The sequence below is a fragment of the Centroberyx gerrardi genome, chromosome 20, assembly GCF_048128805.1.
Source record: "Centroberyx gerrardi isolate f3 chromosome 20, fCenGer3.hap1.cur.20231027, whole genome shotgun sequence".
Lineage (NCBI taxonomy): Eukaryota > Metazoa > Chordata > Actinopteri > Beryciformes > Berycidae > Centroberyx > Centroberyx gerrardi.
In genome coordinates, this window is record NC_136016.1 from 15,775,441 (window position 1) to 15,791,570 (window position 16,130).

The 16,130-nt window shown below is 42.2% G+C and overlaps 1 protein-coding gene across 2 annotated transcripts; it reads right to left on the reverse strand.

The window, feature by feature from the left end:
• Positions 1 to 4,128: 4,128 nt before the first annotated feature.
• LOC139913201 (G protein-activated inward rectifier potassium channel 1-like) lies at positions 4,129 to 14,434 on the reverse strand. Of its 2 annotated transcripts, XM_071901166.2 has the most exons (4): positions 13,766 to 14,434; positions 5,246 to 5,462; positions 4,339 to 4,802; positions 4,129 to 4,272 (listed from the first exon to the last, which is right to left on the reverse strand). In XM_071901166.2, exons 1-4 carry the CDS (start codon positions 14,432 to 14,434, stop codon positions 4,129 to 4,131), a joined length of 1,494 nt encoding a protein of 497 aa, XP_071757267.1. The 2 variants fall into 2 exon arrangements, with proteins under 2 accessions (XP_071757267.1, XP_071757266.1); XM_071901165.2 differs by having other exon boundaries at positions 4,129 to 4,802.
• Positions 14,435 to 16,130: the final 1,696 nt, after the last annotated feature.

The following is a 16,130-nucleotide window of genomic DNA, read 5'->3' on the forward strand; positions in this document are numbered from 1 at the left end:
ATGGGTTTTTTTAAGGTCTGGAGTCTTCAATCACAGTTTTTTAGTTATCCGCAGAGAGCAGTGACATTATGTAACTCTGTGCTTTGATTCTGAACGAGATGTGAAAAGTGAGTTTGTAACTGCACTTATTAGCCTAAATTAATTAAACTTTACACTCTAAGCTTTCCACTCAGAGAAACAGTGCAATTATTTTTTAATTATCCCTCCGGTTTATCAAAACATTTAAAACATTGAATAGGTTTTATTTAAAAATATCTTTTGGGTCATAACATGGATGACAATGCATACAATCCACTTTTGGTATGTAGTGAAAAATTGGTATGTAGTGAAAGACATTTGTGATTGCATAGCATGATTATATGTAGTTCTTCCAGTAGAAGGTGAAAATAATTGGCTTTGAAAATAACCGTTTTTAAAGTAAAGAAGGCTCTCTTTATAGAGACAGCAAAACTAATTCTTGTGACTCTGAATGCACAGGACAACACAGCAAGTCGATGAATCCAAAGTGTTTCTCTGCAAGAATAAAGAGCACTTGAATTGATACATGGTGACTCACGGAGAAGACACGCAGCAAAAGCAATTGAGATTCTGCAGGGTAGAGCTAAGCACTATTTACCTAGCCTGCCCAGAGCGAGCCTCTGGGCACAACACAGCACACACCACAAGGAAAAGATGCCTGCTGCAATCTCTCATGGTGATCAAAAGGATATTTAGGAACAGATCCGGTAGATTCTCTATATAACCTTTTGACCATTTGGGCATTTTCTAGTTCAGTAAAATGTCATGTGGTACTGCAAACAGCTCTGGAAAATGTCCTCTTGGAAGTTTTAGCATTTAAATTGCCCATACTTTCCCAGTTAAAAGAGATGCATTAAACCTTTCACTCTGCCATGTTTCTGAACTGAATTTTGGGGATGCATGTGTAGAAAAGAAGTGGTGTCCAGTGAGGGAGGGAAACTCCCACTTCACCTTCTTCAGCAGTTTGATCATCTCTTCATCAGTCCTCAGAGAGCAACCTCCCTTCACAGTTTTAAAGCGACATAAGCTCTCGGATACCAATTTATTCATAGCTGCAGCTTGCCTGCAGATGACTGCATGTATGCCAAGTGGCCAAATGCAACGGGGCTGAAGCCTCACATGCCAGATGATCTCTCAATTCGCAAGATCGTCTGGCTCACAAGACTAATGGGGCTGCAGGAGTGAACAATTTTTTGCGCTCATTGACTATGGATGAGCATCTGGTCAATGTGGGTGTGTGATCTGATCGCTGTGCTCCTCCTGAGAGCATCACAGTGTGTTTCCCTTTGCACAAAGACAAACATGCAGACACACGGAGCCCACAGAGTCACGCGCTGCACCCACAGCTTCTTCTATGGTGGGGATGCAACTTTTAACTATACGGGACAATGGCTTGACTTTGATTCAGCTGGAAGCTCCTAAACAAATAAGGGAGCCTAGCAGCTGTAAAGGGGATATTTAATCATAAAACAGAATTCAAAAACGTTATTCTTATGATCTTGGATGGTTTAGTGAATAATAGAAACAAATGAATCTGTATTCTTTTGATGTTGAATCGTGATGCTGATGTATGGGATGGACTTTGTGGACATTTTGATAGCACCCCAGCAGATTTTATAGGGATACAGGCATTGATTGCACTTCATAAAAGTTAGCACTACAATGAAATAAAGCTCATTTGGATCTAGAGTCTGTAAATTTAGTCTCCAATGAGTCCATAAAAACTGTCTAGGATTTTTGCTTTAGCACTCTTTTAAAGTAAGTAAACATCACTTTATACACATTTAATTTTTAGTGTTCAGATATCCCAAGACGCACATGACTTGTCCTGAGTGATATAAACACAACTGTTAACATAATTGCAGCCTAATTGGCCCAATTTTAATAAGAGAACAGTCACCGAAAGGCAATGGCGTCACCATTGGCTTTGATTATTTTTAATAAAAACTTGGTTTGCTGGTGAGTTTGTGGCACTGTGCATCAGTGTTGTTTGAGCTTTGTCCAGTTGACGGATATTGACCATTCTGGTTACTGTTAACATGTTCTATGCTCCTCTATCTTCCAATTTTTATTAGAAGATTATTTGTTGACCCTTTGTCATTTATCAGCTCTGGATTAATCTTTAGGGTGGCCAATTTCCTTTGGTGTTCAAGAAATAAATACATAAAGGCACCGTGATATTGCACCATTGTTCAATCTGTCTGTAAATATTTACATTTTAGTCATTTTTAAGGCTTTGCGGCTTTATTCAGATGCATCACATCCATCTCAGGAGAGCTAAAGAGGCTGATTCAGATCTAACATTTGTCCATGTTTGCCAAACAGAGCATTTTTTTTCGATCTGTCTTATGGATGTAAGAACTTGCATCCCACCAAGGAAGAGCCACTGACCTGAAAATAAAACTAATCCATATTCCAGGCACAATTTAATGATAGAGAAAGTGACAGAACGCTTTCTTTTTCAGCTGAATCCATCATCATACAGTATTACGTCTGTCTGAAGCATGGCCTCTGGTTTCTTCTTCACCCCATCATCCACGTAAGTTAATTTTAAGCAGAGCAGAGGTCATTTTGTACTGTCAACGAGTTACATAATCATATTTCTGTTTTATCCTATTCTTTGAAGAATGACTAATCTGGCCTGGACATCCTCAGATGTGTAATGGCTGGAAAATAGCCCTCCTCACTCCAGGCAATACTCCAGAGTACTTCCATCTCGATAGACACAATCGAGACAAATGAACTAAGTGCCATCGAGCAGCGTGGTAAACACTGTCGTGATTTATGTCAGCCTCAAGACAATGAAAATAATTAGCCCACGCCCCCACAGCCTGAGGTGAAAGTTAAGGGCTTTGATTTCAAGGATGCTTAGCGAGGATGTCTTGAGCTGGTGGAGTGGTGAAGATCCCCGCCGCTGGAACTATAGACCGGGGTTGAAACTCAGCAGAGGCTTCTATCCTGAGTTTCCTTTTCTCTGTACTCTCTCTCTCTCAACCTTCATACTGTTTCAAAAAAACAGAAACACGCTCGCAAATTTAGTGCCGTTAATATTTGATAGATGTTGGCTTTACATATAAGCTAGCGGTGATGTGTTCTGCAGGCTGAAATACCTCTAAGTGTTAAAAAGCAATGTGAGCATGTCAGCAAATACACTACTGGAGATGCACAGTAATATAAGACAGATTTATGAGACTGATACAGCATTTTCTATATGGAAAAATAATATACTTACAGAGACATACTTGTGCTTTCAAAAAATTTATTATTTTGCAGTGGTAATATGAAGAAATTTTTTTTATGCCTGAAATAGCATTAATACACTATATACATCCCCTGATGTCAGCATTCCTGCAATCCCAAACATTTGTGTTACATTTTCCTAAATTTATTCATGATGAAAGAAAGTTGGCAGTCCAAACTTGATCTGTGATTATATTTGTTCAGCCCTGTTCATAAGGGATCGATGCAAGTACTGCACCAAGAAGTAAAAACAGTTACAATTGTACAGTAGTATGCAAAAAAGTCAAATGAATATTCAAATAAACTTGATAAATAAATAAATAAATATATAACAACTCACTTAAGGTGGGCTTACGCAGCAGGATTTGAATCAGAATTTGACCCAGTTCGGGTTTCACACACCACTTTCAAAGATAAAGGAAAAAAAATCCATTGTCTACTATTTTCTCAGAGTTTTTTCCAGTGCATACTATCTTATTTGTGATTGCCACTTTGGTGCTTGATTAATTGAAAAAGTATCATCATGTGAGTAAGAGAGTTTTTGATGCAATTCTAGAGAATAGAACAGAAATAAGTGAACACAAGGGCAAAAGTGTTAGGAGTCAGTGGGGGGGCACAGATGGTGATCTTTCAGAAATGACTCACAGCATGAGCGGACGGATGGCTTATTGACGTTGTCCTTCTATTTATGGCAATGGACAACTTAGTAGAAAGCCAGTAAGTAAAGTAAAATATCGGACAAAATCTGCAGAAGAAAAAGAAAATTGATATCACAGTAGTCTCCATTACCTGTTGAAAACTTGCAATGCCCATCAAGCCTGATTCAGTTCTCAAGGTTTTTTTTTAGTCTTAATGATAGTCACCAAAAAGTCAACGGTCAGCATTCATTCTGCGCAGTTTGGCGGGCAGGTTGTCTTCTGGCCGACCCCCTGCCAAGGGGATCTGGACTGAGGTCGGGGTTGGGGCAGCGATGGAGCTAAAAGCTGGTGGCAGTCTGTGTTTCTCCAGCTCCCCCTCCCCAGGATCTGCATCCAGAGCCAACAGTTGGACCTGCTCATCTGGCTGCCCTTGCCTAGCAACAGGGATGGAGCTGGACCTCAACCTCCGAATACTCAGCGGCAGGTCTCCTGTGCTGGAGGCCTTCCCCCCAGGCAGGGCTGTCCCAGACTTCAGCCCCCTCCGGAGGGGCTCCTCCTTGGTGGAGCTCATGCGCTGGAGTTTGCTGGGCAGCCTGTGTACTTGGTCCTCCATATGGTCTGCGCAGTCCGCTGACAGCAGCCTTTCCCTGCGGCCTCCACGCCCCCCGTTACCCAGGGGAGGGGAGGTCGGGGTTTGTGCAACGGGCAGAGGGTTGGGCGAAGTCAGGGACGACTTCTCCTCCTGCTCTTTGACGCTGTAGGGAGGCGTCGGGACCTCAAATGTGTTGTGGAACTGGGAGTAGTCGACTCTGAAGAAGCCCTCTTCCAGGGACATGACGGGGAGGAAGCGATGGCCCCACAGCACCTCATCCTCGGTGTAAGATGTCCGGGCCTGGCAGGTCATACCTAGGATGGAGAGCGGAGGAAAAACCAGAGGGTGAGAGACAGGAATGTAGAAGAATATTTCAAATAGAAAGACGAGGAGAGAAGACAAGAAAGAGACAGGAGGGAGGGATTACGAAGTTACGAAGAAATTTGTAGAATGCGGGCTATTACATAAAGATAGACAGGCAGACGGAACGGAAATGAAAAGTGGAGAAGTGCTTGAGGGAAAAGAAAGACAGAGATATTAAAAAAGAGCGATAGAGACAGAGAAGGGCTTGTGCTATTGAATATTTAAAGACCATGAAATTAAACATTCTGTTAAATATTTGATTTTATATTACATGGAATTGCACTGGGCCATGGGCTAAACGACGATGAGACAAAAGATTAGGGAAAAAGGAGCTTGTTCAAAATTGTAATAAAAAAAATGACTTGGAAAGAAAAAATCTCTGCCTGCTGCTTACCAGTGGTTTCCACGATGCCCTCCAGGATGACGACGATCTCAAACTGCTCGTTCATGAGCGAGCGCTGCGACAGATCGAAGAACGGGCTCTTGGTGTTGATCTCGTGGCAGATGGTGAGGGGCGACACTAAGAAGAGCTGGTCCGCCCCTGTCCCAAAACCCACATCCAGCTCACACTGGTCCAGGGGCAGGAACTCCCCTTCTGGCGTCTGGCGAGACTGGAGACACAGATGATCAGGACATTTTACATTTAAGGCATTTAGCTATAGCACTCTTATCCCAGAGCAACTTACAATGAGTGATCAGGTTGTGTGATACTTGATCGATTCCCATAGGATAATTCTCTTTTAACTTGCCCCTTCTCCAGTGAGGTCAGAGTGCAGGGCAGAGATGGAAAGTAACTAAGTACATTTACTCAAGTACTGTACTCAAGTACAATTTTGAGGTGCTGGCACTTTACTTGAGTATATCCATTTTGTGAGACTTTTTTTCTGAGACTTTTATCTGACGGCTGTAGTTACTAGTTACTTTGCTTACTAAGGTTTTAGATGCAAAATATACAATAAGCTCATAAAATATGTTGCATTGTTAGAGTTTAAACTCCTCAACAGTATATGGAGCAGTTAGACCTACAACATTAAAATACTTCTTACAGGTTAATGCTTCAATCTTCAGAATAAGTAATTTTACTTTTGATACTTAAGTATATTTTATTGTTAATACTTCTATACTTTTACTTTAGTACATTTTTGAATGCAGAACATTTACTTACTATTTACTTAATGAAGTAGTTTTTTTTCCATTATGGAATTGCTACTTTTAGGTAAGTAAAGGATTTGAGTACTTTTTCCACCACTGGTGCAGGGTCAGCTATAGCAGTGGTTCCCAAAATGGGGTGCAGGGACCCCCTGGGGCCCTTGATTGGGTTCCAAAGGTTCCCTAGCAATTATGTTGTTATTTAATTCACACGAAGTTATCTCAGTCAGAATAATCATTCTGAGGTTTCACTCTCCCCACTGTTATCTCCCCACCTAGAGTACAGACTCTTCTCAGATGGGGGTCTGGGGTCTAAAGTGTATCGATCTGGGGGCCCTTGACTCTTGAAAAGTTTGGGAACCCCTGAGCTACAAAACAGCACCCCTGGCTCTGGTATGGATTAAACATCTTGGTACACAGGCCTGTTAGAGGTGACAATAAGAGTGTAAAAGCAAGCTTAACTGAACAGAGAGGAGCCGCTTCGCCTTTCACTTGGTTTTCCTTTTACATCTCCTTTGCCTAATACTACAGTGCAAATCTTACATCTCTGCCAGAGAGCATGGGCATTGGGATCTTTTGTAGTTTGGGATGCCCTGTGGTAATGATTTTCTCTCTGGAGGCCTCCTCATTCCCAGCACATTAAGACTGCTTTGAAACTCTCTGCATTAGCCTGGCCTCCATGACAAGTATCATTAGATTATGGAGAAAACACTAGTGCTTGCTCTTAGTTCAAATTTAAAGTGGAAGACACCACAATCAGATAAAGTATTATACTCCATTTGCTCTCAAATTAAAATATGCAATCATGGAGAAGGCTCAAGGAAGGAGAGAAAATTTGATACTTAGAGCTTATAAATCCTCTTTTCCTTTCAATCGCATGCCTCTTAATCCATCCGATATGCAAAAGAGAGGACGATCCACAAAGGAAGGAGTGTCATTACAGAAGAAATGAAGCCAATGGCTTCCCTGCGCTCAGAAGATAGTGAAACGGTTTTGGAACCCCAAAGGCCAAAGATAAAAACCCTGGCACAACCCATGTCTAGACTTTGCCTCTTCTGCTTTGATCTCAACAAATCCCAATTTCTAAATAAGTGAATAAAATGCAAAAAAGAATAACAAATTAAATCCTCCATCATCCTCTGTCCCTACAGATAACATTCATTACCCAAACTAAGTTATTTTCGGCTATAGCTGGATTCAAATGGTTCTCCTGTTCACTTGTATGCAAGGTGGTGCCCTGGGCCTTTGAGTGAGGAGCCACTTGGTCCGCAGATGGCAAACAGACTGTGATTTGTATTCACAGTGATGTTGAGGACAGAAGGGTGTGACATTTCACAGGAAGACGTCTGTGCCCACAGATCCCTGGCTTGCCTTGGTGAGGGAAAGCTGCTTCCTTCGCCCTTTGCCAGAACGAGTGTCAACCAGCAGTGATGGCTGCTCCCGCAGCACGCAGACAGGGAAGATGTAGTGCCTGTGTTACATGTTTACTGCATTTAGACACACTCCGAAAGCAAGAGGGATGAGGATGAAGGTCGACGTGGGAAAGAATGAGAAAGAGGACGACTGAAAAGAAAGTGAAGAAAAAGTTCTCAAAGTCATTGGGAAGAAAAGCTGCCAAAAGGCCTCCCTTAACCCCTCTGTCTTCAAAGGGAACAGTCTTGTAATGGATCACACGCCTTCCTCCAAACATTCCCTGGAGTTAAGATCAGAGCCTGTCCCATCACATTCCCTATTAGAGTTTACTGCACACTATAACCACTTTTTCTGCTGAATAGGCTATTGTTTAAAACCCACATGTAACCGATTTGTATTTTGTGGAGATTTGTAGATTGTTCTTCCCTCAGGTGGTTCACATCTCCCTTTGGTGCTTTGAGGTAATTGCGTACTTTGTGTACAGTGTGATGTCTGCACTACTCAAACTGCACTACTGCATCTTATAGAGGTAGAGGGGCAGAATTGCATTACACTTAAATATCACTATGGCATTGTTCCAGTTGATTCTCCTGTTTTTATGTTTATCTCCATTCCTGTTAATGGTTTCCCCGCTCCAATACCTGGAGGGAGCAAGTGGAACGACCTTCCCAGCTTTAATGACTCCAAAGTTTTAGTGCAGGATTTTAAGAAGTCTGTCTGATTTATTTTGAATTTAGGACTCCTCCCAATCCATCTAAAAATAACCCTTACCAATGCTTTTGTTATTGAGATACTGGAGGCAGGTGTCGCATTTGTTAGAAATGCTAGTGCAAATCAATGAGATTGAAAACCAATTTCCTGGAAAAGCATATTTAAGTCATTCTAAAAAATGAACTACATTGTGAAACGATGTAGAAGCTGCTGAGAAGCCGCTATCTGTAATTTTTCAGAGACGCTGTAATTCCATTGATTAGTACTAGCATTGCTGCTAAATTATACCTCTACCAAGGAAGGAGAAATGTGTTTGACACTGAATGGTTATAACAAGGTGACAGCCTGTGTGATCTGTTACTGATGCTAAAGAGTCAGTGCCACAAGGGGGAAATTAATGGCCTTTGGAAGAGGACCTGATATAGAGGGAATGCTTCATTTACCAAGCCACCTGAGATTCAGGTTGAGTGAAAGCAGGCCCTTTCCCTAGTGACTCACTTCTTCCTCGGTGACAGAGTGTGTGTGTGCGTGTGTGGGTTGTGTGTGCATGTGTGTGGGTGTGTGTGTAGGTGTGTGTGTGAGAGAGAGACAGAAACAGAAAGAGACAGAGAAACTCAGTGTGTGCATGTGCCTGTGTGTGTGTATGTGATATGTGCATGTGTGCCTGTGTGTGTGCCCATACATGTGTGTGCATGCAAGTGTATGTTTGCATGTGCCTGTGTGTGTGTATGTCTGTGCATGTGTATGCTTGGGTGCTTGTATGTGTGCACATGCACGTGAGTGTGTGCCAGTGTGTTTGTGCCTGTGTGAATTCATGTGTGCGGCTGCTAAATGTTCCAGCTGGTCATCGCGTTTGAGCTAGTGTTCCCAATCTCTCAGCAGCACCATAAGAGCTAATTCAACTGTTCCCATCTCTCTTTATGCCTCTCCTTCTCTCTCTTTCTCTCGCTCTCTGCTCTTCCCACAGAGTCAGACCATGGCAGATGTGTCGAGTCACGTTGACATGACCGTCTGCCCGGCTGTCTAGCTACACGCCTGCATCCCGGCCTGCCTATGCAGCAGCACTGTCCCTTATCAATTACCCCCTGCAATGCACCCGCCTCACTGAGAAGAGCTTCCACCCAGTTCCACCCAGCTGTCAATCTCCCCCCTCTGTCTCTCCATCTTTTGTTGTTCTTTCATGTTTGCCATATTTCACCTTTTCTTTCTCTCTTGTCCAAGCACTTTTTCTCCCTAGTGATTCATGCTTCCTCTATACACTGCTAGGAAACTAGACGCTAAGTGATGCAAACATGAGTCTCTGCTTTAAAATAATATTCTGTCAGTTATTGCGTCATTGCATTCTATTGATTCATAAATCAAAGCCCCATAAATGGTAATGGGAATTCAAGGGCAAGTGTCTTTTCAAAAGGATATGTGGGGGTTATTGAGAAATGCAGAGCCATGCCAGGGCATAATTTGGCCTCTTCTGATAATTCAATTCGTTATTGAAGTCAAATATTGCAGAGCAGGCACTTGCAAGTCAATGGCCATGGACACAACAATGGTCTTCCTTCACTGCTAATTTCAAGTGTTCTCTGGTCTTTTGAGTGTGATGTCACTGTAAAGTGTAAGTTGCTCTTTATTGGCTTATGATAGATGTTGATTTGACAGCCTGCAACAACGCTGGAAACCCAAGGAAATATAGTGCCAAAGTTAAGATGACATTCGTAGTCGGGCAGAGCTGCTACCTGCATCATTTTATGAAATCGGGACCTGAGATATTAGTTGAAAACAGCTAATACCAAAGCTGTTTAAATTGTAACTGCACCATAATACCATGTTGTGAAAATGTTGTGCTTGTTTGGGTTGATGGTGAACTTTGCCGCCTCCTGATGGGTTTCATTCTTATCAGAAATTATCATTTGCTTTGAGAAGAAATATTTTTTTCTTAAACTTCACAATGCAAAAAAGTTGCAGAAATGTGAATTTCCAAGTTTTCCAAGAGTACAAGTGTGTGTGAGTTTTACCTTTAATCCGTTTTTTTCAGCAGTGAGCAAATGAGCAAGTAAATCATATTGCATAAACAACATGTGTGCTGATCATGAATGTGATGAACAATAATAACTTTTGGCAGGAGCCAGAGTGTCCTGGTCCCATAAGAATTTACTACCCGTAAGCGGCCCTGACAAATGGTTGTGGTTGCCATGTCGCGGTGCTTTTACACAGCTCCGTCATTAGGATTTACTGCAACATGCCTCATTTCTCCAGTCAGCTGTGTTGACAGTGACCTTGAGACGTGTGTGACCTGAATACAGGCCTTGGCATAGCTTCCACAGTGAAGTATAATAGTAGAGGGTGATGTAGAGTCAATCTGCTATACAATACTGTCACTTTCACTACACCGCTTGTCCCCACAGTGACACTGGAATGTGTGCTATAAAAACACCACTGTCATTTTGAAGGCGATACTATTACCATAGAAGAGAGTTACGTACATTCAGAGCCATAGTAGAAGCCCCCAACCTTGCATATATCCTGCAGTCATGCTACAGTGGAATAGTGCAAGAGATAAGATTGTTTTACTTGTTTCCAATTCAGGTTCACTTGTTTCAAGACTTTCAAAGATAAATGTAGCAGTATATTACAAAGAAGGCAGCTCACTCCATCTGTTTCATGGTATTGTTTAAAGATATTGTCCTTTTGTCCGAGACATAGAAGTGAAACGACATTGTTTGCAAATGAAACTAGAAGGCACTTGGTAGAGCGCAAACCTCCATAACAAATTATGTTTGTTTATTGTTTGTCTTCCAGCTTTGATTTTCCAAAGAAATAGCATGCAAATGGAATGACGTTTAGCAGCTGACTTGGAAGTCACGGATGTCAGACTTTCCCACCAGCACATGAACACAGCATAATAGTTCTGTCTAAAAATTGATAATCATCTAATGGTGGAAATTCCAGATCCAGATCACCACCAAAATCTGATCAACTGATCCTTGGGCCAAGGCATTCTGTCCACCACACTTCATCCAAATCTGTTTGTTTTCTTTTTGAGATATCTTGCTAACAGACAGACAGACAGACAGGGGTGAAAACAAAACCTCCTTCCAACTTCATAATTATAATTAATTGTAATTATCTCACACCATAGGGAGGTTTGTTTACTAGTTTTAAGAAAAAGACTTTAGATTAAATGCAAGATTGACTAACTTGCAAAGATTGGATTTTTTTTGCAGTCCAGCCAGTCCTGGTTCTCCACACTGCATCCACCCTGCATTAGTACTGCAGCGGTGCAGCTTGTTCTACTTTGAATGTTATGAAGTAGAACAGAATAGGCACAAATTTCATGTCTCTCAAACTACTAGCTGTCGCGCTGTTCCTCGGGGCGTTCAGGTGTCAAAAATAGAACATAATGTGAACTATCCCAACAACTCTTATTCAGCGAGAAAGCTGCAGTGCTGTATGTGCCATAAAAAAAGGGAATTCTACCAAGGCAGCATCTGTAACCTTGGTGTGCCCAATGTGCAGACAAAACTGACCTAGGTCAAACACTGCAGCAGAGTATATCACATTGAAGAATACTGTACTTTTAACTTTTCATTCTTTTTTAAATAACACCTTGAAAATCCAACAATATGCCCTGATGAAGACAGTGTATAGTGTACAGATATAGTGTAACTCTCTGCAGAGGAGGGAATGTTACTTGATCTGGCTTCTGTGGAGGGAGAAAACTGGATCACATTGCATTTTTTCCTCCATGATAATGTATTGATAAATTGATGCTAAGACACTATATCTTTCTTTGCATTTCAAGGCTATCAATGAAAGACCGAATGATAAGATTCTATCAAATAAAAACCAGTCTTCAAAAGAGTAAAGCATGAATGGTCTTGAGTTATTAAATCATGGCATGTTCATATGTACAACTGATTTTGATGTTTATTGCTCTAAGGGATACTATTTCACCTTTTTACTATGGTCCAATGACAAATGACAATGACAGAGCAGTAAATATTACAGAGCAGTAAATTATATGATATGTCAAGATCAAATCACAATACTTGCTGCCACAATAAAATATGAAGTATAACCATATTGTGTTGTGGTCCAGGAATCGTGGTCAGCATCATACTGGGAAGCTTTCTGGTGATTCCCACCTCTACTGCACTGTAAGACTCTCCCCGAGGTTTAGATCATAAACTGTCACTTAAGATCATCACGCACAGAGAGGACAAAAGCACTACTAACTCCTCCTGTCACAACAGAGCACTGCTGTCCTTTAGACGTCAGAGAAAAAGTAGATCTCATGTATGGGAGATGCCTGCTACAGTGAGCAAATGCGGGCTTTTGTGTAGTGCTACACAATATTGACAATAAAAACTCGTGTTCTGACTATTGTGCTGAATATTGCGGGTGCAGTGTGAATTGTGATGCATGTGGACACAGCTTTTTCTACATCATTTTGTTTTTCAGCACCTGAAAAAATATTGGGCTGTGAAAAATGTGATGTACTCCTGTAGAATATAATGAAGTCAATGTGTTTGTCCAGTTCTAGGTCATGGATTCTACACAGAACAAAAAATACTGTTGAGATGGGCATCTGAAACACCGTTCCCCTGATAAAAACAAACAAACAAACAACCAGCTGTGATTTGGAAATTGCAGTAGTTGATACTGCGAGTTGGAATCCTTTTGGTTACAAATTGTGAAGTCCCTCTTTCCTTTTATCACAGGCAGGGCGACACAGCAGCTGTCTGTCTCGCCTCTCCTTTCATCCTCCAGATTTTTTTCAACGCTGAAACAACCATACTGACACCAGAATACACTCTGTAGAGTGGTATATCACTTTCAGCTCTCAGTGATCCAGCTTAGTGGCATTTGTGTCTTCAGGCAAGCGTGGCCACAGGAAATACAGTCCTTACTTCATTGTGGCCCACTCAGTATAGGAGGAGAATTGGTTCAATGCATCTTTCAGTCAATAAGAGTGATTCCCCACCTAGTGTCCCCTGGGGGGCCATATATCTCATGTGCAGACAGTTGATGCAGAGGTTGAAGTTAGATATACGGCCCATTGACCGCCATTCTGCTGACTGGGGGGGGACAGTGTTTGTGATAACCCCCACTGTCCCAGACAACAGACTCAGCAGATCACAAATGAGAGAAAAGAGAGAGGGAGGGAAAGAGAGACGGACAGAACTAAGACAGGCTGTACTGTAAGAGGCTGTGTTCAGCATAGAGTCCAGCACTGAAATATTTGGTGCATAAGGGGAAATGTAAAATGGTCACTCATTAAAATACATCTTATACTGGAACCTCAGGCTAAAACCCTAGCCTCTCTGCAAATTCATCTTAGTGGCCCTTAGGGGATGCAATCAATTCTGGGGATGAATGGAAATTCAATGCATGAGTTGGAAAGCACTCATAAAGCATAATGAGCAATTTCAGAACAAATTAAGTGAACGTCATTTAATCCTGTCTCATGCTGAAAGGAACTGGTTTGATCCCAACATTGATAATGACATTTTAAGTGTTGAGACGGGGAAGACGCAAACATTTCTCAGTTTATTTTCACTGCGCCTTAGTGTGCTTATTAATTAATTGATGGTAATCTGATTTTTTTTGCACATATTGAGCAGCTCATCTGGAACCTGTAGCCTACCTTGATGAGTTTGCACCTGATCTGCGCTGACACCATATGGCTGTTCCGCAGGTTCCCCACTCGGAACATGAGGCACAACTTCCCGTCCCGCTGCGAGATGACCGCGTCCTGGCTGAACATCAGCGTCTCCGCGCGCTTCTTCGGCTGCGACATCTTGATGAACATGCAGCCGATGAGAAAGGCGTCCACGATGGAGCCCAGCAGCGACTGGAAGAGGAACAGGATGATACCCTCCGGGCACTTCTCCGTGATGTAGCGGTAGCCGTACCCGATGGTCGCCTCCGTCTCAATGAAGAACAGGAACGCGGAGGGAAAGTTGTACACGTTGGCGACGCACGGGGTGTAGGACGAGTCGTGGCCGGCGTGGCTCAGGTCGCCACGGATGTAGGCGATGACCCACCACATGGAAGCCATGACCAGCCACGCAACTGTGTAGGTGAGGATGAAGATGAGTAGGTTCCACCTCCACTTGAGGTCCACCAGCGTGGTGAACAGATCGGAGATGTACCGGCTGGTCTCCCCGCCAAGGTTACCGTGCTGGACATTGCAGCGGCCGTTCTTCTCCACAAACCGCTGCCTCTTCCTCTTCACCGGCGCAGAAAAAGTCATGCCCCGGTTGGTGTTCACCACCTGGTAGTCCTCGCCAAATTTCCTCCGTATCGCAGACATAATCAATACTTGTCCGATAGGCTATCCCTTTACGCAAGTTTGGCACCCCAACCCAAAACAATGCAATAACATTTAGCACACTACTCGCATCCTGTGAGATGGAGATGCGTCCCTCTCCTTGTAAATCACTCGCAAGTGAGTGGAGATTCTGCGCAATACATGTTTCGAGTCGGGCATTTACGCAAAGGAGCCTTTATTGACCCCTGCAGTTGTCCCCTGCAAGTGCCAACTTTTTTTGTTCAAGTCTTATCATCCATGCGACATATTAAAAAAAACCCTCAAACATACATTTAAAAGAACCTCGTTGAATTCAAAAGCTGTGTCCTTGGTTGATCCACTGTGGTGTATTCAGGATCCCTGCAAACAGCATGCAGGCGCGGTGCGCACTTCAGGCTCGGAACACGTTCAAGTACGACTGACTTCAAACTGAAGACTTGAGAGGAACTGCGGCACCAGTGGCAAAGATCGCTTTTTCTCAGGGGGTGGGGAGCTGGTGGGGTTACAGAGAGGAAACAATGTTTTTTGGCCTATATACCCAATCAGGTAAAAGCAGACGAGCGAGCAAACAGAGTGAATAATGAAATCATAACCGTAGATATCCTTTCAGTCGTTCATTTTATTTCGTCATATCCAACACTTTGTAATTTGTTTGCGATAATTATCTCTACCTTGAGGAAAAGACGGGTAGGATAAATTGATTATTCTAAGGACATGTGTCCATTGGCGGCTATTTGGTTCCCTCTAGTGTTATCCAGGTGGAATTACACCTTAAGTTATAAGCCTCACTATACTCCCTTAGCAAAAGAACTAGCCTATAGTACTCCTGAAATATATTTTAGAAGGACACTAAAGAAATATCACAGCAAAACTCCTTATAGGAACATTGTAGGGATATTATAGGAATATCATAGGTGGTACAATACCATACAGTACAAAAAGGTCACTATAAACTCACTACTGAGTAACACAGACACACTATAAGACCCTATAGTAATGGCTAGTTATGGCTTTTTGTGTGTGTGTGTGTGTGTGTGTGTGTGTGTGTGTGTGTGTGTGTGTGTGTGTGTACCACTGACACTATGAATCCCTATAGGAATATTATAGGACTATTACTGTGATTTTGTGGAGGCTGAGTGCTGCTTCAATAAGGACAGTTAAGTGGTTAATATCTGTTTTGTGTATTTTTCAAACATAACACCAGTAATCAGTCGAAGGATCCACCATTTTATCATCCCATCTTGACAGCAGTTAAGTTAGTCAGGTAATGGCAACTTTTGCCATGTGGTGATTTGCTCTGTAGTCGATTCACCTCTGTGAAGTTGTAATCCCACCCTCCTCAAACAGTCCACCCACCTTGCTGTTTTAATTAACTGAGAAAGAAAAGAGAGAGAAGGAGAATGAGGGTGATACAGAGTATAGAAAGAAAGAAGCATCCAATTGCACTCAAACTCAGGCCAGCAGGAGAACATGTGAAGAGTTACAGTCCAAAATGAGACATTCATCAATTGAAAAAAAAAAAAGTGATATCTACTTATACAAAACAATTGAGAGCAATGCAAACAATATTATACTTTTAAACACTTTTACAGACTGGATTCAATACATTTTGGACATATTAATGACACACTTTTTTGCACAGTGGGCATGTAGTGTATGGAAACTGTTCATGTTCAGAGGCAGAGATCTCATGTCATGT